At 37.0% G+C, this 20946-nt stretch overlaps 1 protein-coding gene across 1 annotated transcript in view; it reads left to right on the top strand.

Annotated features, from left to right (window-relative positions):
- PsGEF (Protostome-specific GEF) overlaps window positions 1-20946 on the top strand; it is an 88537-nt gene that overhangs the window by 56239 nt on the left and 11352 nt on the right. Inside the window, exons 12-26 of the mRNA XM_089643391.1 lie at window positions 1168-1378; window positions 3979-4132; window positions 4684-4789; window positions 9067-9216; window positions 10970-11143; window positions 11284-12253; window positions 12984-13168; window positions 13618-13688; window positions 13959-14047; window positions 14415-14544; window positions 15181-15346; window positions 15543-15658; window positions 15963-16065; window positions 19089-19230; window positions 19827-20032. Coding sequence (XP_089499517.1) covers window positions 1168-1378; window positions 3979-4132; window positions 4684-4789; window positions 9067-9216; window positions 10970-11143; window positions 11284-12253; window positions 12984-13168; window positions 13618-13688; window positions 13959-14047; window positions 14415-14544; window positions 15181-15346; window positions 15543-15658; window positions 15963-16065; window positions 19089-19230; window positions 19827-20032 — 2973 coding nt within the window. The remainder of the gene's footprint in view (window positions 1-1167; window positions 1379-3978; window positions 4133-4683; window positions 4790-9066; window positions 9217-10969; window positions 11144-11283; window positions 12254-12983; window positions 13169-13617; window positions 13689-13958; window positions 14048-14414; window positions 14545-15180; window positions 15347-15542; window positions 15659-15962; window positions 16066-19088; window positions 19231-19826; window positions 20033-20946) is intronic.

Raw genomic sequence — 20946 nt, 5'->3', positions numbered from 1 at the left:
CTTCTGTGGTCTATTTACAAAACAAGCTTTCTGCTTCGATATTCACTTGTTTGGGCATTTTTTTCAAAGTTTGTACATGTTTTTTTATCATTTTATATATTCCGTTTCCATTATTTTACGTTTCACTTACGAGTATGTTTCCACCAATACCAGATTATTAGGAAACAGGATTTTTTTCAGTGCAAAATTTTTGAGACTAACCACCATAATATTATGTATTCCTTATTGCCCAGATAATGAAGGGTAATAATAATTATAGTCAGTGGACATCTTCAATATTTCAATGTATCACTTAATAAATATAAATGATTGTTGCTAAAGCAATTCAGTTACGCATAAACAAAAAAATGAACACGTAATAGTAATTGCTTTTTATACAAGAAATAATAACGCTAAAGATAAAGACCGTAAATTGACTCATTACGGTTTATATAAACTAAAATGTATTAAATGTTCCTCCAGTAATAAGCATTAGAAATAAAGAAAATAATTATGAGTTCATTATCATATTACATATTATCTTTCATCGTCCGTTCTATCTCTTCTCCCCACTCTTCACTAATTCCTGGAAACGTTTCCACCCCCACTTCAACACTTAGTAATATATTATGTTCACCCATTGTTTTGTAATGTCAAGTTAGTATATTATAAGAACGGTTGTTCCGAAATAGGGCAGCGTATATAAAAAAGTATACAGTGTTCAAACAAAGTAACATTTTCTCACTAGATTTGTAAATATTTTTACAAACTTTTCCTGTATAAAAGCCCCTACAAGGGGAGTTAAAAAAGTGTAGTCACGGATTCTACATCAGAAATGTCTTTTTTAATGATGGTCCAAACTTGCGTAAAATTGTATATTATTTCCCAAAATATGTAAAGCAAACTATTGACAATACACACTCCCACCGACTTTATTAAATTTGATATTTAAATAACATAATTAATTTGAAACTTGGACAGGTACAAGAGCTGCCTTTTAGTAGTTAAATAAAGTAAATTAATACATTTCCCTGTTAAAAATATTTAACTTTTCAATATTCTGTAATACAAAAATACGAAAAAACCAATTGTAATGGTGAGACATGATAAAAATTCAATGTACAAACTTTGGCGAAAATGCCCGTTTATTTAAAAAAAATTATAAAATATAATGCATGTTTGTTCCAGCCCTTCGTTTTAGCCAAGCCCGGCCGACAATGGATATTCGGAGGCGACCTGTTCAGGGTGGAAGGTCGCAGCTGCAGGTCGCATTGGGCTCTATTGTTCTCCGACCTGCTGTTGTTTGCCACCGTCTCAAGAGACAGGGTGCTCTTCATAACCGAGGAGCCACTGCCCATAGCCAATATAGCGGAGACCTGCTTTAGCATTAGAAAAAGACGTAAGTTAGAAGATGGTCACAGCTTAACTCTTAAACCCTACCTGGGGTACTGGAGTACCCCCCTGGTGTTTAAAATATCAACAATTTTGACAATATTGCACTGTTGCAAAAAACGCTCTAGCTAATCTACTCTCGATAAATGGCGCGTAAGTACGTCGGAAAGCCGTGACCTCCCGGCAAGTGCAGTCGCGTCCACAGGTGTTCCGGGGTACCCCAGTACCCCGTGGTAGGAATAGTGTTAGTTCTTCCTTCCAGTTATACTTGAATTACTGAAGTTGTTTATCGACACCTCTCTGGTAAGTTCATACATTATTTATGATTTACTTTACTTTGTGATAATGGATAGAGTACAGTGTTGATAGAAAGGGCCTGCGCCCAGTAACGAGACATTCATGGACTAATAATGTGTTATGAATGTAATGACAGTGTATGCAGTGTAATGAGGTGTTGTATTGTTTTCAGATATGGAATTCCAGACTCGAAATCTTGGGGGGGGGGTAAAATTGCAGCTGTTTTGTTGGTTTCTGACGACGAAGAGCTAAACCTAGGAGAAGATTCAGAAAATGAGCCCGACGGTGTTATCGAGGATTTCTGGGACCATTCTGAAGTCCCATCTCATGAAGACGGTGATCAAGTGGAAGGAGATGAAGAGTATTTAGTGCCTGACAATGATGGGGCTGGTATAAATGAAGAAGACAGGCGCTTGGTTCATGTGCTAGATTCTCCAGTAGTTCTGTACAGAAAATTTCATAATAATGTTATGGAACTGACTGCTCCCGTATAAGGTCTTAACAGAAACCTGACATGTAACAATTGGTTCACGTCTATACCCACAGCCAAGAAGTTACTGGAAAAAGGGATAACATTAGTTGGAACTGTAAAGAAGAATAAACGAGAAATTCCTCGTGTATACTTGGACACTAAAAATTGAGAAAGATGCACCTCAATGTTTGCCTACGACGGACCTCTCACACTTTTGCCGTATTGTCCTCTGAAGTCAGCTAAGAAGAAAGTTGTAATCATGCTGTCCACCATGCATGACAGCCCTGACAAGGATAATGAAGTGTACCTTCCAGAAAGAATACATTTCTATAATAAAACCAAATGCGGGGTGGATGTGTTCGACCAACTTTGTAAGAAGTACTCAACGTCCAGGAAGACCAGAAGGTGGCCCATGTGTCTCTTCTACGGGTTGCTAAATGCCGTTGTTGTCAACTCTTGGGTCTTATTCAAGCTGCCAACTAACATTGATAAAGAGAAAATAACTAAGCGGCGTGAATTTCTTAAGAGTTTGTCAATGGCACTCATATATTCTCATATGAGAGCAAAATTTCAATGGCCAAGTTTACCCCGGGATATCAGAGAAACTATTCATGCAGTCTTGAATATTCATAGTGAAGATCACAGGCCGGTTCCTCATAATCTCAAACCTGGTCGCTGCTGTTTTTGTCCGCGCACAAAGTACAGAAAATCTCGATCTGTCTGTAACACTTTTCGCCGCCATATTTGTGATGACCATCAATACAAAATCTGTCCTTCATGTGACGACAAAAATGTCCATTAGTTTTTATTAATAAATTTTATTGTCTTTTCTTATTACTTTGCCATAATACAAATAATATTTTTTTAAATATCATATTCTTTTATTTTTTTCTGCCCGGGGTACTTCAGTACCCCGCGGTAGGAATAATTACATTCCCAGAGTGGTAGGATTTAAGAGTTAAGGCAAAATGAAATAAAAATACTGAATATGGTTTGAAAGGGAGATATTTAAATGAGAATGACAGAGGGAACTCGATAATACAAAAAAATTATAATTAATAGGCCTAAGCGATTGTTGTGAAAATAATTAATAAAACTTGATTCTTTAATACAGCAAAAACTCCCGAAATCTGAGTGAACTCCGTCTGTTTGCCTACAATCTGAAAAAGCAATTATTCGTTCTTTCCAATATCTGTGTTCATGTTTTACATTTCAATGAGCCTTTATCAATAATCCATCACATCTATAGCTATTTTTTTTATAGAGGGAATTTCATATGCTTAATTACTTTTCAACTTGGCATCTGAATAGATATTGTCTAGAAAATGGTGTATATTTCATTGTCAATAGAAATTCGTGTTGCATAATTCAAATACGGAGTAAAAAATCTATTGGCGTCCTTTTCAAGACATTTTCAACTACAGTTGTAACAAAAATGGCTTCAAGGGGGTTTTTGCTATCTAAACCAATCCGGTTTTTCTTAATGCTAAGGAATGGTCATTATCTTTAAAATTAACAACTTTTTCGTTAACTGGGATTTCAGTTCTTTCAGGTGACATCGAAAGAGTTGTAATATTAATGTTAATTCCTTACCCTTGTAGAAATCGCCCCTCTGAGGGAAGAGTGACATACTTGTGATAGATACACTGTCAAATAATCTCAAAATAGAAATACAGAAATTGTCTTTGATGACAGAAAAATAAAATAAGAGTTTTTTCGCAGTGTGCAAATCAAGCGTGTTATCGATTATGTGTTAAATTCTACTAACCCCTAGCTAGGAGTGTCTTAATCAAAATAAAATGTATGTGTTGTGGTTAACCTTTAAATGTTGATTACAGCCACCGAGTTCAGGATAGGCGTAGGTTCCGGCCGTGCCAGTAGCCCCACCATGAAGTGTGGCCCGCCGGTGCGTGCGCGGACTCGCACACTCGTGCTGCGCGCACCTACCGCGGACCTCAAAGCTGTGTGGCAGACACTGCTGCTGAGACAAATGTAAGATAACCCATTCATAATTTCATCGCTTCACCACTTCGTCACTTCACCACTTCATCACTTCACAACTTCATCACTTCATCACTTCATCACTTCACCACTTTAACCTAGATGCTGAACAAACATTTGTTGATGTTATTCTGGTTAGAACCTGTAATGATGGCCTTGGATAGAGATGACAATATATACATTGTTTTGGCCGAGCATTAATCTTTCAAGCATTGAATAAAAGTTGGAACAACCTTACAGAGATAAACTTGGTGAAGGTGTTGATGTTTTTTTTAATGTTATATGGTTTCAAACCGTTTTGGAACAGACAATGCTCAGTGAAGCGGTAACACACATAAATAGTACATCATGAAAAGATAACATTTTGAAAACTCAAGAAATTGAACATGATTATCCTTGTTTATTGTAATCCGACATATTTTATAAATAAATTCAGACCCTGTGAGGAAAATAAAATTATTGATAAGGAAAAACAAATAACTTCAATGAACAATGAGGTCATTTATTATACGTTATTTACATTTTCGTCTTATTTTTCGCAGACTTAGGGTGAACTCTTCCAACGGGACCCCGCTGAGCTCCCCGATGGAGTCCCCAGCGCCACTGGGCTGCTATTCCGAGGCCACTCTGGACTCCCAGCAGCACCAGGTACCTCCTGCACCCACCCTGCTGAACAAGGCCCGCGCCCACAGGCCCCTGGAGGCCCGCCAGTCCGACCCTAGCGAGACCAGACACCATTCCGTTAGCTTCGCCTCAACCGGCGCAGTCTACGACTCCATTTCCAAGCTATCCACCATGTCGTACACTAACAACAGATCGGTTATTGAAGAAGAGTGCAGAACCGCTATGAGGTCTTTCGAAATACTCAGCTGTAGGATTAACGAGGAGTCCATCAATCAAATCGATGATGCTACCAGTACTGACTTTGCACCTAATGCCAATGATATCCAAAACGGAACAAAAACCCCTGACACCCCTCCCCCAAACATTTCTCCTTCGGGCGAATCTTCTAAATACTCTCAAACGTTCTCTTCTCACTTCGTGTCTCTTACAAGTCTCGAAAAGAACTCAGAAGACAGCGCTTTTCCGAGGAGATTTGACAATTCTGATGCTCCTTCTTCTCCTAGTGCCATATTGACTCCTTCCACTACTGACTTCATTCTGGATCTCAGAAAAAGAGACCATTTTGGTGAGAGCCTTATTTTAGACGACGAAGATCCTGATATTTGGGACTCTGATGGATTGTGCCGATGGGAATCTTTTGAAGCAGATCTTGCTTTGACTGATCTGAATCTCGATCCGTCCTTTAAAACCGACGTAGAAGAGAACATTTACTTCAAGGAAGATTTCCTTCCTTACAGTAGAAAGTCCAGGCAGCACCCGCCTCAAACTTTGGATCTCTGATCCTTGATTCTTTTCCTCTACGTGATTAATTGGTAAGAGTTTAAACTTTCATACAGTTTATTGAATAGTTGATCTTGAAGATGTATATTTTTAATAAAATGAAAGATAACTTTTATTGTCGGTGGTGTGTTACATAAATTGTTTCTTACGCGAAGGCTGATAAATTTTTTATAAGTGTTTTGTAAAATTTCTAAAGTAATCGACACACTTTTAACCTCTGAAATTCATATTACTGTTGGCATTTTATCATCAACTCATTTTATATTTAGCCACAGCAATATATTGTAACAAGATTTTAAAATTTCGTAACACCATTTTTTTCATTCTTTAGGAAAATCAATCAAAAACGACTTACCTCTTATAGTACAGAAATCAATTAACATTTATCTGAAAAAATCTATCATTTGAAGATATTTTTGAAAGTATTAGGTAAAATAAGGCATTGACTATTTTTTATGCTCAAAATTACATTATTAATCTTTAACCTTATGATTATGAAAAGGCTTGAACTGCAAATTTGAAGAAAAAAAATCAAGACGAGTTTGGTAAGTCAAATAAAACTATTGACATTTTAGTCTGAATTTTAGCAAATTTTTTTTAACTACTTTTTAATTAACTACTGATCGTAATACTGCAAATAATGTTAGTTAGTTGAATTGATGATATATACTTGCAGGAGATAGACACTTGTAATTCTGGCCCAAGTAGAGGGTGACAAGTTAACTGTGGTAGTTATCAACATTAGTTCATTATTACCGTTGAGTTTTACCTATTTATTTTTGATGTAGATTTGTCAAATTTAGGTGGATATTCGCGGCGCTGGCAATGATAAAAACTAAAATCAATCATTTTTCACCCACAATTCTAATTTCTTATCTTTCTGATTGTTTTTTGTGAATTAAATTCCTCTCTTTTTTAAAAAAAATCTTCTTCACTGATCTGGCCAAATTCATGTAAGTTTTAGTTAAAAAATAACAAATTAAATGACACCAACTTCATTCAAGGCACATTTCATTCAACCTGCACAACGTTTTCAATAATTTTACAGCAAAATATGCATACATTTTACAAGAAAAAAATCATTTATGAACACAAAACAAAAAAATTACTCATATACAGTTCAAGAACTTTATTTTTTTTTAATATTTAATAAAATTAAATAGATTTTTAGAATCATTTTATTCCAGCGCGATATAACTATGTACAACTTGTAGGTTAGTTTTAGAAAATCCATTTGAAATGCTTCAAAGCCTAAAAGAGAGCTTAAAGATTGAAACTTAACGTAACTTAATGTAAATCATCGCTAGCATCGCTTATATTCACTTAAAATTTCCGGGTAAAATGTTGTTACTGTAATATGTGTAATTTGTAAAAAAATGTTTTTAGAAATCGTCTTTGAGAAAAAACTAAGAAATAAATTTATTTCTTTTAAAAAGTGTTTCATTTTCACCTCTCATTTTTGTTGTTGTAATTTGTTAGTTAAAAGAGGTAATATCTGCGATACTAGCGATCATTTATATTCGTTACATCATTTTATTTTTATCACTAAGATTTTGATTGTGTAAATCTACAAATAGAAAGAATTAGCTAGTTTTTACGCGTGACAGCTTAGAATTAATGGTAAAAGGACACACACACATAGATCGATAGTATTCATTTCTCTTTCTAAATAGACAAATTGTTATGCATGTAATCGATTACAAAACTTATACACATCTTAAAATTTAAAAAAAGAACAAGGTGTCAAGGAACCTACTAAATTTATTGGAGAGTAGGTAGTACAGTTTAAAATAAGATTTTAAAATAAAATTAAAGTGTTTCAGAAATCACCTGACAAAAAATAAGCAAATTAAAGGTGCCTTCAAATGTTATATATGATATATGAATAGTTAGTAGTAAGTAGTCAGTAGTCAGTAGTAAGGGTCAGGGACAATAACACACACAACGTTGAAGTAGTAAGGGTCAGGGACAATAACACACTCAACGTTGAAGTAGGAAGGGTCAGGGATAGTGACACACACAACGTTGAAGTAGTAAGGGTCAGGGATAATAACACACTCAACGTTGAAGTAGTAAGGGTCAGGGATAGTAACACACACAACGTTGAAGTAGTAAGGGTCAGGGATAGTAACACACACAACGTTGAAGTAGTAAGAGTCAGGGATAGTAACACACTCAACGTTGAAGTAGTAAGGGTCAGGGATAGTAACACACACAACGTTGAAGTAGTAAGGGTCAGGGATCATAACACACACAACGTTAAAGTAGTAAGGGTCAGGGATAGTGACACACACAACGTTGAAGTAGTAAGGGTCAGGGATAATAACACACACAACGTTGAACATCCAATATCCACAGCTTTTTCATTACACAAAGTGTTGATTAGTGAAAAAAGTCAAAGTATTAACAATACCTTGCATTTTTATACTTAGCTAAATTTAGTGATATTCCACCAGATTAACTTAATAATATAAATATATTTTATATACATGTTTACTTGAATAATATGTTCTACTTGACGACAGCTCCATTAATAATAATGAAATTAAAGAAAACCACGCATTCACTGAGTACATAAATTAGTATGAAAGGTCAAAAAGTGAAAAATCTTAGGAAATTCAGAGGAATAGAGTTAATTTAACCTTATTGCTATTTTCGTAGTTTGTTATTTTAAATTACTCTTAATTCTCATGAAATATCCGTTAAATTTCAGAAAGACAATAGAAAATATCAATATTGTAGCAGTCCACATTCTTTCAAGTTACGAAACGTAATCTATTTTTCACTTTCAACAAATATTTTTCAGTAATAACGACTAACAACATCATGACACTTACTCAACCATACACGAAACAAAAATATTCCTTCGTTACAGATAAGTCTTCAATTATAATATAAGTCTTAAACACATCAATTTTATGAAGATCGTGCAAAGTGCCTTAAAATTCACGGTAAGTATACCTTTCCCTGAGAAATAATGTACACAATCTCGTTTTTATTTAAGAATTTGAAAACTCTTTGTCTTCTCAATTTCTTTCTAAAGGGAAGCACTCCATGACAAATATTGAAGGCACTCCCCAAATAAAGACAAACCAAAATATTTTGCACAAATATGCCTTTGCTAGACCATTAATTCACTAGTGAAAAGTGAACCTACTTAATATTTGCCCTGCCTAAGGTAAGGTTTTGACAAAATCAATTGACTTGTTCCAATTAAAAACTTTATGCACTAAACAAAATGGCTGTAATACAATTAGGCCAACAACGTCGTTGGTGTAATTCATCGCCAAAACGAAGATATATCGTTGTTTGGTAAGCGAGGATTAAATAGGGTGAATATGCAAAAATTCATCAGGACAATATGATATTAATATATTTGTTTAAATCCGAAATACTGGCAAGGCAACTCAAACTGTCTGTTACTCATCCTAATACTGGATTGTTTATGAATATTTATTTTATTTCGGTACATTCGTACCTTTTATAATTCCTTATGATACTAGTGTATGTAATGTCTGTAGGTCACCCCCAAGGCGCGTGCCCCCCCGGGCAATGCGCCCCCGGCCGATGCCGCCCCGCGTCCCTCGCCCTGCCGGGGCGCAGCTCTGCACTTGGCCAGGTGGATGAAGACTCACCCCGGAAGTGGGGAACTCTCAGAACCGGAGCCTGAGGTAATATTTTTTCCATTTCTCCTGCCAAGCGTTAAAAAAGAAGGAGAAAATGACATAATATAAAATATGTAAATATGAATGATAGAGGGAGCATGCTTATATTAAAAATGATTGTAATTAAATCGAAAATATTAATAAAACATGATTTGTTTACAATAGATCAAAATCTATTATTTTTTATTACTACAATTCTAATGGTGAAAAAAGTAGTCACGCTGTGCCGCCACAAGGCAGCTCGTCTGCAGGTTCTACCATTTTTCTTTAATTTAATGAACATTACACAATATAATCATTTTGTTGGTAAATTTTGTTAAATTTAATTTCACTTAATGTCTATCCGTAATGCACTAGTCTCTTCTTCTAATTGTAGCTGCTTCCTTTGTCATGTTTCCAGTATTCCTCCCATTGACTTCCGAGTTGTAAGTAGCATTTAAAGACACACTGTGAAATTTTTCACACCTATGAAATCATATTATATAACAGAACCAGATGTGTTTTTATAATATTTCATTTAATTCATTTTTCTCTCTGCATCTAAATAGAGATTATCTTAAAAAATAAATTTAATTATTTTCTATGTCGGTATAAATTCATAATGTATAAACATTTCCTAGCGGTGCTAGAAAATTTCGAATGCTCCGGTGCTGTACACTGCTGATATTTTATGTTTATTATACACTAGTAATATTATGTTAATATTATTATTTTATTTTATTGATATAAGATGTAAATTATAACTTATAAAATAATGTATATGAAACTAAACTTTAAGAACCTGTTGACAAGCCAATTCAATTGGCTTAGCAGGATTTGTTTGTTGATATGTATTAACTATTTATTCAATAAAAAAAAGTAAACGAAATGCATGTATAAAAAAATGTGGATAGATTCTGCATAGGAAAAACATCAACCATGCAAAAAACCATAAAAAAATCCATTACTGTCGGCAGACCGAAATCGGTGTACCTTTACAACAGGCTCTGCCACACGTACACTTCGGAGCGGCGCGGGCGGTACCACGCGCTGCTCCAGGTTACCGCGCAGAAAAGTCCCACAATTGACTGCGCTGTAAGCCGTTTCCTTACTTTTGGACTTTACTTTTCTTCGCGGTGGCCTGGAGTTTCACGTGATACCGTCGCTTCGAATAAAGGAGAACGTAATGTATGTTATAATCTACGTGTTAATTTAATTATTTTTTCAAAATACACTTTTTGCAAGTTATGCGTTTATATATTAAGATGAATTATTGGTTTGCACCCGTACTATGCAATATAACTAAATAGTTCAATTCAATATTGTATTTGTATCCCTTTCTTGAAAGAATTGAGTTTTTATACGGACAAAACTATTTATTCATATTCACATTGCTTATGTTCTGGCGCAAACAAATAATTTTTCTTAGTATTTTAAAGCATCGCTTGCATAAATTGTATTTTCTTAAAATAATTAAATAAATATCATCTGTGAAATGGTAGATTATAATATTCATTACGTTTACCCTTAATTGGTGCTTAATTATCATACAATGTACCTTCCACATACTGCCACCAATTACGGTCTACCGACAGTAATATCAGATTCATAAATTTTGTGTGTGGTTGATTTTTTTCCTATCCAGAATCTATCTACATTTTTTAACTGCATTTCACTTACAAAATATTACTAATATATGATATTACTTATCAACTATTTTATTATGTAAAAACTTGTATTGGCTCCTAAACAGAGAATATATATTTTTAATGAAATCAAGGTTTGGAGTGCAGAGCAGTTAAGGAAGAGGTCCCAGGAACTGAGGTTGGTAGACGTTGCCTTGGCAGCAGCCAAACAGTCTTCAGCTGCGGGAGCGGGGGCGCCGCCAGAGTGCAACAAGTCCCCCTCGGAGAATGAAAGGAGTCCCTCGCGAAGCACAAACTCCGACAGTCAGGTGCGTAATCTAACATATCTAATCGTAATCTAACCTAACCTAACCTAACTATTTGCTTTTATATCTATACATTACTTATGGTGTATTGCGTATTACTTATTGTGATATTGCGTGTACCTACTGTATTGTTCTTATTTCAGATAACGGTCAGATCCAGTCCAGTGGTACCTGAAACTGTCGCCGTCTGCCGACAATGCCATAAACGGTGCTTCTCCAAACCAGGAAGTCCTCAAGTGTCCACTAAAACTCCTACACTCACCGACAGAAAAAACCTAACATCACCCGTCAACAACGGTTTCCTCTCAGCGACACACACCTGCCAAAATACTTACAGCCTAATAGACAATAAAAGCGAATGCCAAAACCGATGTAAAAAAGAAATATGTATAGCAGAAACCAAAATCACATCTTCACCAGAAAAGACAGAAGAAAAAACCATCATACTACCAATTGTTAGTCCAACTGTAAGTCCAAGAGTGGCAATCAGAAGAAGCAGGGAAGAATTCTTTAGGAACTCCGAAACCAAGCAAAACTGTACTAGTCCTTTTGGAAGAATGTCTAAAAGTCCTTCTTCTCAAAGCCCCAGTTCACAAAAAAGCTCGGATAGTTCCAGATCAACTCTTTTCAGTACGAATAGTCTTATGTCCTTCGCTCATACGACTTGTAGCTCGATGGCACTTAGTTCTTCGACAAAGAACACACTAAGTCCCGAAAGGAGCTCGAATGCATCGACAGGTAGTGAAGAAATCGTACAGTGCGTCATAGCTCAAGAAAAGTACCTAAACGAAGTGAAGTGTGTCGAAAATGTTGTGTTGTCAAAAAACCAAATTTCCCGCGCCAGGTTGAAAGAGATGAGAGCATACTGTAACGTGACCAAAACTTTTGAAAAGAGTGCTAATTCCTCGCCAAAAACTAATAAGTATTTAGCTAGTGCTGAAAGTACCAGTGCAGATAAAGATACTTTCTCGTCTTTTAATCCCAATTTTTTTTCTATGCCAACGAAAACGACGGTAAACGGTGATATTAGAAGATCCCTTGATGCTCAGAACGCAAAACCTGATGCCTCGAAGCCTAACGTTAATTTTTCGTGGAGTCCCATGATGTTAATGGGTAAGTTTACACACTTTGGACATTTTTTGGGTTTCTTTTATCGAAATTAAATTTCATAAGAAATACTGAGCTCTTCCAAAAATACTGAAAGATCTCAGTATTTTTCTTTCAGTGTGGAAGAGAAATACTGAGCTCTAACTAACTAACTAACTAACTAACCATCACGCCGTTTCCCCGCAGGGGTAGGCAGAGAGGACGGACCGCCAAACAACTCGGTCTTGGCACACACTCCTTGCCTCATTCACATTCATACATCGTCTCATACATACTCTTCTATTATTCTGACTCTTGACATGGCCCGACTCGAGTATCTGATTCACTTGATCGTGCCATGTCTTCCTCGGGCGTCCCCGACTTCTGCTACCATTCACATTTGCATCATATATCCTCCTTACACTCTTTCTAATTAAATCTTGATGCTTCCTAAATACTGTAAATTTAACCTTCTTAATGGAGGTATCTTTTTCCGCTTGCCATGCATGCAATTCACCATGCATTCCCTTTTGGATCTTAAATATACAATATTCTATAACATGGATTAAGGCCACCATAAGGATTTCTCGCACTGATGATTGATTAATTCTAAACACAGCACAAACAAAACATAAATAGACCAACAAGGGCCGCCCTGTTAATGCGTTATATCATAACTAACTTCCCCTGAAAACATACTGCATTGGTCATTTAGTTTTGTGAGTTATTTATTAACGTGAATGAATTGAAATTCCAGGTCTCTCGTCGATGAATCCGGCAGCCCACTTGCTGGCTCTGGAGTCAGAAAACCAGTCGCCGGAACGCAATGCCCGAACTAACCAGCCTTACAAACCTCCCACCACATCCCCAACGAGAGTGCCAAACATCTCCGTGGTACCACCGACACCGGATTTCAAGTGTGATGGCATGAAATTAATATCGGTTCGTTACTTTCATTCATATTTTAAATCATCCCAATTTTTTTCCCATTTTCTTCAATGGTTTGATTCTTATGCCTTTTGCTCTTATTAGATTATTAGTTGACAATTATTGCAACAAATGTCCCCACCTTAAGTCTGTATTATGATGTAATATATGTGGTAGATGACTATCGACAGTACATATCTAATTACGAATAATATACACCATCATCATTATAGATTATATCACTTGGGGAGTTCTGCCAGCTTCTAGGAAACGCTTATATTTCTACCGGTCGCCTATATCAAATGTTTCCCCCAACTGCATTAAAGAAATCCTAATTAGTTCACTCTTGTGTCTTGCAGACTTAATAAACTGGAAGCCACTTTGATGGCCGGCTATCTTTCGACCTTGCTTTCAGCCAACCATATACTAATACTAAAGGCTTATGTTTAAATGTATTTTTGCAGCAACACACCTTAGAAGACTCTCCCGATGATTCTCCAATAGCGGAAGACCCTCCATACACAGCCTTGAAAAGGTTAAACAATATTAACTTTAGGTACACAAAACAATAGATTCAAATTGTAAAATATTTGGTTTTCTTCCTTCACTATCTTTCTTCTAGTTCTTTAAATTTTTCTTTGTCATAATGTAAGAAATTTGATTTAATTTAACGCTTTACTTTAATATATGTTATATTATTTAAAGTACTCGTTGGTTTGTTTTATCTACATATGTATGTTTAACACTTCTAGAATGTGGTTACTTTTAAAAATATTTGTGCAAATTGTTCTGATAATTCTTTTAGGTATGGAACAATGTCAAGTCTTGAGAGAATGCCATCGGACGAGATAGATGACCTACAATTAAATGCTGACCAACAACCTCACGAAAAGGGTACGTGCACTTATTGATACGAATTGTATATTTATTGTAGTATGTAGTTGACAACAAAATTTCCAAGCATATTTTAAAATCAGTTTTCATCTGAGAATAGTTAATCACCTATATAATATTTTTTGGAGGGGCAATAGACAGTCTAAGAATACATAGAGTTGATACCTTGAATTTGGCACGGGACTGATTTTGACGTGTCCCATGATCAAGTCAGCGCCATCGAGCAAGGACAATTTACAAATGGCGTCGATTGTTGTTGATGCCCGTTGTTTCTGCCGACTTGTAAATTGTTTTACTGAAAGTATATAAACCTGGTCCTCTCATAAACTTTAAATTTGAATACATTATAGTTGTACTTGTGTTACAGATGTGGAAGCTGCCCCAGGACTCATGAGCTGGACCTCAAGAGCCGGCAGTTACGTTGCTGAAAAAATGGCTCTATTAAATAGTTTGGCAGAATCTGGAGCTGCCTCCACTGGAGCTTCTTTCCTAGAAAGGTAATTTTCCTGCATACAGATTATTACATCCCTAAGACAAAGAAAAGGCACTGATTAGCAAATACAAGATTCGGAAAGTTAATCACATTCAATGATCCATATTATCACGGATAGAGATGGAGGCCAGAGAAGCCTTATCCCCAAGATGTTACACGTTTAAGAGTTTGATTCTGCACTAAAAGGAAGTTACCGTCCATTGCTCCATTTTTGAATTATGTTGGCGACAGAGACATCTAATGTTATTATTATTGAGCAAACATCTTGTGATAATAGCTTTAAACCTTTTTATACATAAATATAACTTTAAAATTATACATGTAGTATATGGAAATGGCTTGACATTCAAATCATCACTTCTTTGTTCCCTGCTAACTGGAGCTAATGAGACAATGACATGGAGGAATGGGGAGGGGAGAGATCGGGCAGAGGAAGGTAGGGAAGTACCTGGCTATCCAGATCTGGTCATTTCAAGGAATTTTTCGATTGTGAATGGTTCTCTTTCACCAAGGCTCTTTCATACTATGAAAGTATCTACCACTCTGAACATCATAGGACTAAATACAAGTAATTTGTGTTCATTTTTCAAGCAATTTGTTCTTAACTTGCCCCTTCATTAACATCCTTTCTTCTTTGCAGATACCTAGGCACAGGTGAATGGAGAGCGGTGCGGGGATCAGTTGGGGGCGCCGAGGGTTCTGGTGGTGAGGGCTCAGGGGCATCTGGCGAGGAGGCCTGGGGCACTCCTTCTTCGGGGGACTTAAGCGACCACGCGTTCCCCGATTCGGATCACGCCACGCTCTCGGTGAGTGAAAGATATTCTAAACCTAGAAGATATCCTGACCTAGAAGACCTAAATAATATGAGTATGGTATAGAGAACTGTAAAAATAATGAAGGCATTTCCTGTAAATAGGCGATACGATAAAACTTTGTATTATAATCGCAAAAACAAAATTTTACTCAGCGTGCCCATTAAATACATACGAAAAATACTTTCAGTCACCGACGAAATCATCCTCTTCTTGTCCGGGTGATGACGACACCGAATTGATGATGGACGAACTCCTCATGACCCCACCAATAGCAGGACCGTCTCTGCGACCATTGCTACCCAGGTAACATAATATAATATGTACATATGATTCTATTAGGTTTGCCAATAAAATTTTTACATTATATCGTGGCTAGCTGCATGGGTAACCTTATATCTTATATTTTTTTTAAATACCACAATAGCCATCTGCAAACGACACACTTTACCATATAATATTAGTTTAAACATTGGATTAATAAAACAACTAAATACAACAGGTCCAATGTCCGTCTCTTGTGGGATTACCGGAAACAGACGGTTTAGTCTAAGTCAATAATGCTGATAAATTTACTTTTTGACCATGTTATTATAATGTGTGTTTTCAGGAGAAGACTAGAGCCTCTGTTGGAGGAAGACGGCTCGGACAGTTCCTCCACGAGCAGCGTGGGAGCCGAATCAGAGGTCACTCCCAGCCCCACAGATAAACAGGTACGATTGAGTTCTATAAATTAATCACGATTCACATCATTAAATTTCCACCATACTTTAGACATCTTCAATTATTGCAACATAGAATTCGAATAAATTTATTCATTAAAAAAATTGGATTCTTGTTAACAGCGGGACAGTATTTCCAAACAATTGATATTAGTTATTTTCTTTATTCTCTAATGATGACTAAATTTTGGTAAATATATCATCGGGGGATTAAATGGTCGACGCAATGAACCAGAAAATACAACCAGTGTATCGATTTGTTGGCACGACCTTCACAAACTTCAATAAAATGTTGTGCTTTTTCATTAATTAGCAAAATTACCTTGACATTTTAATACTCGCACATCTCTTACATCCTCTGAACAGTTGTAAGTTATCCTTTCCAACATTAAATTTTCATATTTTTTTCCTAATAAAACTGACAGCTGGCAGACTAATTACTGCAGTTGAACAAAGCAAATAAAAAACAGTAAATGTATGAAAAACTGTCCCCTTAACAAAGAGCTTAAAATCCATAATAGAGATAATAACAAAAATTTGCTTTGAATTATTACAGTGCAACTCCGATATAAAATAAAAAATTTGCTCTATCCTAACTTCCCATTTACTTATGACAAATAGTAAAATTCATAAAAAAACATCTCAATTTAAATATTTTAAAATAAAACTATTAATAAGCGAGTTTCACGGAATAATAAATTTATTGCAAATTATTTTAGTAAATTTTTTTGAATTTCTTTGAACGAAAATTCATTTCACGTGGCTGGTCATATTTTATAATTATAGCAAGTATTTTTGTTTTAGTGGACAGATTTTGATGAAACTTAATGTACGTATGTAGAAGTACAACATATTGGAGAATAAATCAATGGTGTTAGGAAGTCGTAGATATTGGGTTAATGCATGGTTCCGAAAATGGACTCATTTAAAAAAGGTATTATAATAATATTTTGGGTAAAAAATTAAAATTGCTAAAAATGCACAAAAATCCCAAGTTTTAAAATATGATTTTTATTATTGTAACCAGCACTAATGTAATCTGATAAATTAAATTAAATTTATGTAACCATTTTAGTTATTGCCCCAAATACAAAAAATTACCAAAATTCTTTAAAATTTAATGGTAAAAACCATGTGGGTATTGTTATTATTTGTAGAATCAACACGATTCCTTTACCGATTAGCAATAATTTATGTGATTTGTGAAAAAAAATAGTTTCATATTATTGAAATAGTGTAAATTGTATCTGTTGTAGCAAAACATTTGGAATAAACAACACTTTAATCCACATAAAACTAGATCATTTATTGATAAATCCAAAATAAATCTATTAGTAGCTTTAAATACATTTAGCTGAGACTGTTGGTAATTTGAATGCTAAATGCATTTTGAATGTAAGCTAAGCACTGATTGTGTATTTTGGTTTTGATTAGAAAATCACGAATTTGCGTAGATCTGTCCGAAAAGTGTACTTAGTTAAAAAGCAATAAGCCTAGTTAATCTTTTGGAATCAAATGTAGTACTAGTTTTCAATTGGGATAATTTACTCAACAAGGGCATATCGGGAAATCAAATAGCAGACTACACTATCCTAGGAAGAGTAGGATAATATGAAAGGTAATTAGCGAAACGAATGGAATGAACCACGCTCATTTCAAAACGAAGTCACAGTTCTACCAATTCCGACAATTTCATAGTGAATTAATTTGTCATCAATCGAAAAGTCTTAAATTATTATTCATTAATTCAAATTATTTAAAAAACTTAGTTTTTTTTATTTTTTCTCTCCTTTCACTGAACTTTGAATATAAGTCTAAGAGCATCCGTAAGAGTGCGTAAAAATATAGTCTTATAAGAACATTCTGAAGCTTTTGGATAAAATTTTGTGCAACTTGGCTGAAAATCAGCACAACTGAAAGTGTAGACAGATTTGATGTGGTATTTTGTGGAGCAGGGCACTAGACTCAATGCTAAGACGTGGTATAGTAATGGAACATATGCCGGGTGTAGTGTGGTGTCTAGTGTTTGGTGGCAAAAGGCATAAAAGCAGTGTGAGGGCAGCACAGTAGAGCAGGGCACAAGACTTAAGGGCTTAGACGTGGTGTAGTAACAAAGTGGATGCCGAGTGTGGTGTTTTGTCTGGTGTTTGACGGCAAGATGGCAGAAAGGCAGTGTGAGGACAGTAAAGTAGAGCAGGACACCGTGGTGTAATAATGAAGCAGATTCCGGGTGTGGTGTGGTGTCCGGTGTTTGACGGCTAGTGGACAGATAGGAAGTGTGAGGACAGTAAAGTGGAGCAAGACACTAGACCTAAGGTTGAAACATGGTGTAGTACCTAATGGAGAGGATGCCGGGTATGGTGTGGTGTGATGTCTGGTGTTTGGCGGCAAGTGGGCAGAAAGATAGTCTGAGGACAGTACAGTGGAGCAGGACACCAGACCGTAGGCTGAGATGTTGTGTAGTAATTGAGAATATGCCGGGTGTGATGTGTTGTCTGGTGTTTGACGGCTAGTGGACAGATAGGAAGTATGAGGACAGTAAAGTGGAGCAGGACACTAGACCTAAGGCTGAAACATGGTGTAGTACCTAATGGAGAGGATGCCGGGTATGGTGTGGTGTGATGTCTGGTGTTTGGCGGCAAGTGGGCAGAAAGATAGTCTGAGGACAGTACAGTGGAGCAGGACACCAGACCTTAGGCTGAGATGTTGTGTAGTAATTGAGAATATGCCGGGTGTGATGTGTTGTCTGGTGTTTGACGGCTAGTGGACAGATAGGAAGTATGAGGACAGTAAAGTGGAGCAGGACACTAGACCTAAGGCTGAAACATGGTGTAGTACCTAATGGAGAGGATGCCGGGTGTGGTGTGGTGTGGTTTCTGGTGTTTGACGGCAAGTGGGCAGAAAAGCCGTGTGAGGACAGTATATTGGAGCAGGGCACTAGACCTAAGGCTGAGACGTGGTGTAGTAACGGAGCGGATGCCGGGTGTGGTGTGGTGTCTGGTGTTTGGCGGCAGGAAAGCAGCGCGGCTGGCGGTGCTGCTGACGGCGGCGCGCGGGCGGTGGGGGGCGGACTGGGATGGCAGGCTCGGGGAAGGGAGACAGAAGACCCGGAGCTAACACCAACAAACGGGCCACCCGGACTCGTATCGCCTCTGCGTAAGTACACTTTCATTAAACATTACACAAGAACGATCTCCCTGAAAATCACTGACCAGTTTTTGACAAGAATTATAGTTCAAATGTCAACAGAACACCATATTGTGGTGGTGGAATATTTTGGGACACTATTTGTGAAACTGTGGAACCAGCATAGAGTTCCTTCGCAATACTGCGTTTTTGGCATTCCTTCAATGAACATTATACAATATTTATGTTAATTGCCAATATCTGGTCCGGTTGTTATTTTCTGTATGAAAATGAAAGGTTGTTGAACAATGCTGACTAAACGGTTCTTTTAAAGACCGAGTGTAACTTTCCATCCTACGTAGTCTATGGATTCTTGGTAAATAATAACGCTTTCTTCGGAAAAAATAAACACTTGGTTTTATTTAGACTATGAACTCTTATATTCAGCATCATGCGTGTAGGATGACCTGGAGGCCGACATCTTCTATATTATGCTCTCCAAATCTCTCAGTTTCTCAAAATCGGCTTCCCGTACCTTGGTACCCACTATATGTAACATTTAAGATCTATCGTAGCCACAAATATCTCATAGCTCGAACTATCACTAATGTGTTTGTGTTTCCTAGTATCAAACGGTTCGCCGCCGCCCGCATTGGATTCGGACCGGGTCAGCACCTGCGGCTCGACAGCCAGCGGGGACACGCTGGGGGCTCATTCCGGGCCCCCTTGTTCTCCCACTGCTGGCGGCGGGGCCCGTCTCAGCCCGCGCATGGAGATGAGGCTGGCCCTTCAGGAGGGGCGGGACATCCTGGCCGAGCAGGATCAGCTATGGGTGAGCCTCGTCGCAGCAGTTATTCTGGTTCCATGATAAAACAGAACAAAAAAGGAAAAACCAATCTAACCTAACCTAACCAAACTTATTATTTTACCATATTCTGTTTTGTCACTGTTCTGTTTTGTCCGGTTTCCATTATTCTATTTAAGACACGTTAGAGGCACAGTCCAGTAATGCTGGTCAAGCCTCTTACTTAATATTTTTGGTTTTCAGGAGAACAGTTACTATATAATATACGTTGTGTTACATAACTTACCTGACAGACTTTAAACAACGTTTCCTAGGCTTATCTGTAGTAAGGAAGGTAGACTCCATTTTACTCTAACGTGACATTTGTTTATATTATAACAAATAATGACTGGCCATTAATACTGGATAGATTTTCTGACTCCATCACTTGTATCACAAAGATCGAACTGTCCCTTTCCCACAGCATTTGATATTAAGGGATGGTGCGCGTGTTGCCACTGGCAAGAGCTTTTGTATGGTTCGCATGGTAAGTGTCGTCCCTTTCCCGAGTGAGATAGTGCGGGGATAGGCGTTTAGTGATTAGTGTGTATACATGTCAATATATCGGGTTCTCTTCTCTCCCGACACCCGCTCTCCTCGCAGCCACCGTCCACGCCAGCAGATGAGATGAGACTGGCCCTGCAAGAGGGCCGGGACATTCTGGCCGAGCAGGACCAGCTATGGGTGAGTCTGACTACATCAGTTAGTATAGTCGGAATGCTGCAATACTGCGGGAGCCCTAATAGTATACATATAGACTGCGCCGGCAACCAGGCTCGAAACCACAACACCATGCATGACTAGCTTTGTAGAAGTCATTTCGATCTTCTGAACGGTAACCGGACAAAACTGAACAATGACAAACCAGAACCCGTTTAAAAGTAATATACGAGTCATGAAAA

This window comes from Hesperophylax consimilis, chromosome 19, assembly GCF_061612785.1.
Source record: "Hesperophylax consimilis isolate HC1 chromosome 19, BYU_Hcon_1.0, whole genome shotgun sequence".
Classification (NCBI taxonomy): domain Eukaryota; kingdom Metazoa; phylum Arthropoda; class Insecta; order Trichoptera; family Limnephilidae; genus Hesperophylax; species Hesperophylax consimilis.
Note: the sequence above shows the minus strand (reverse complement) of the source record. Positions and strands in the feature narration are given on the sequence as shown.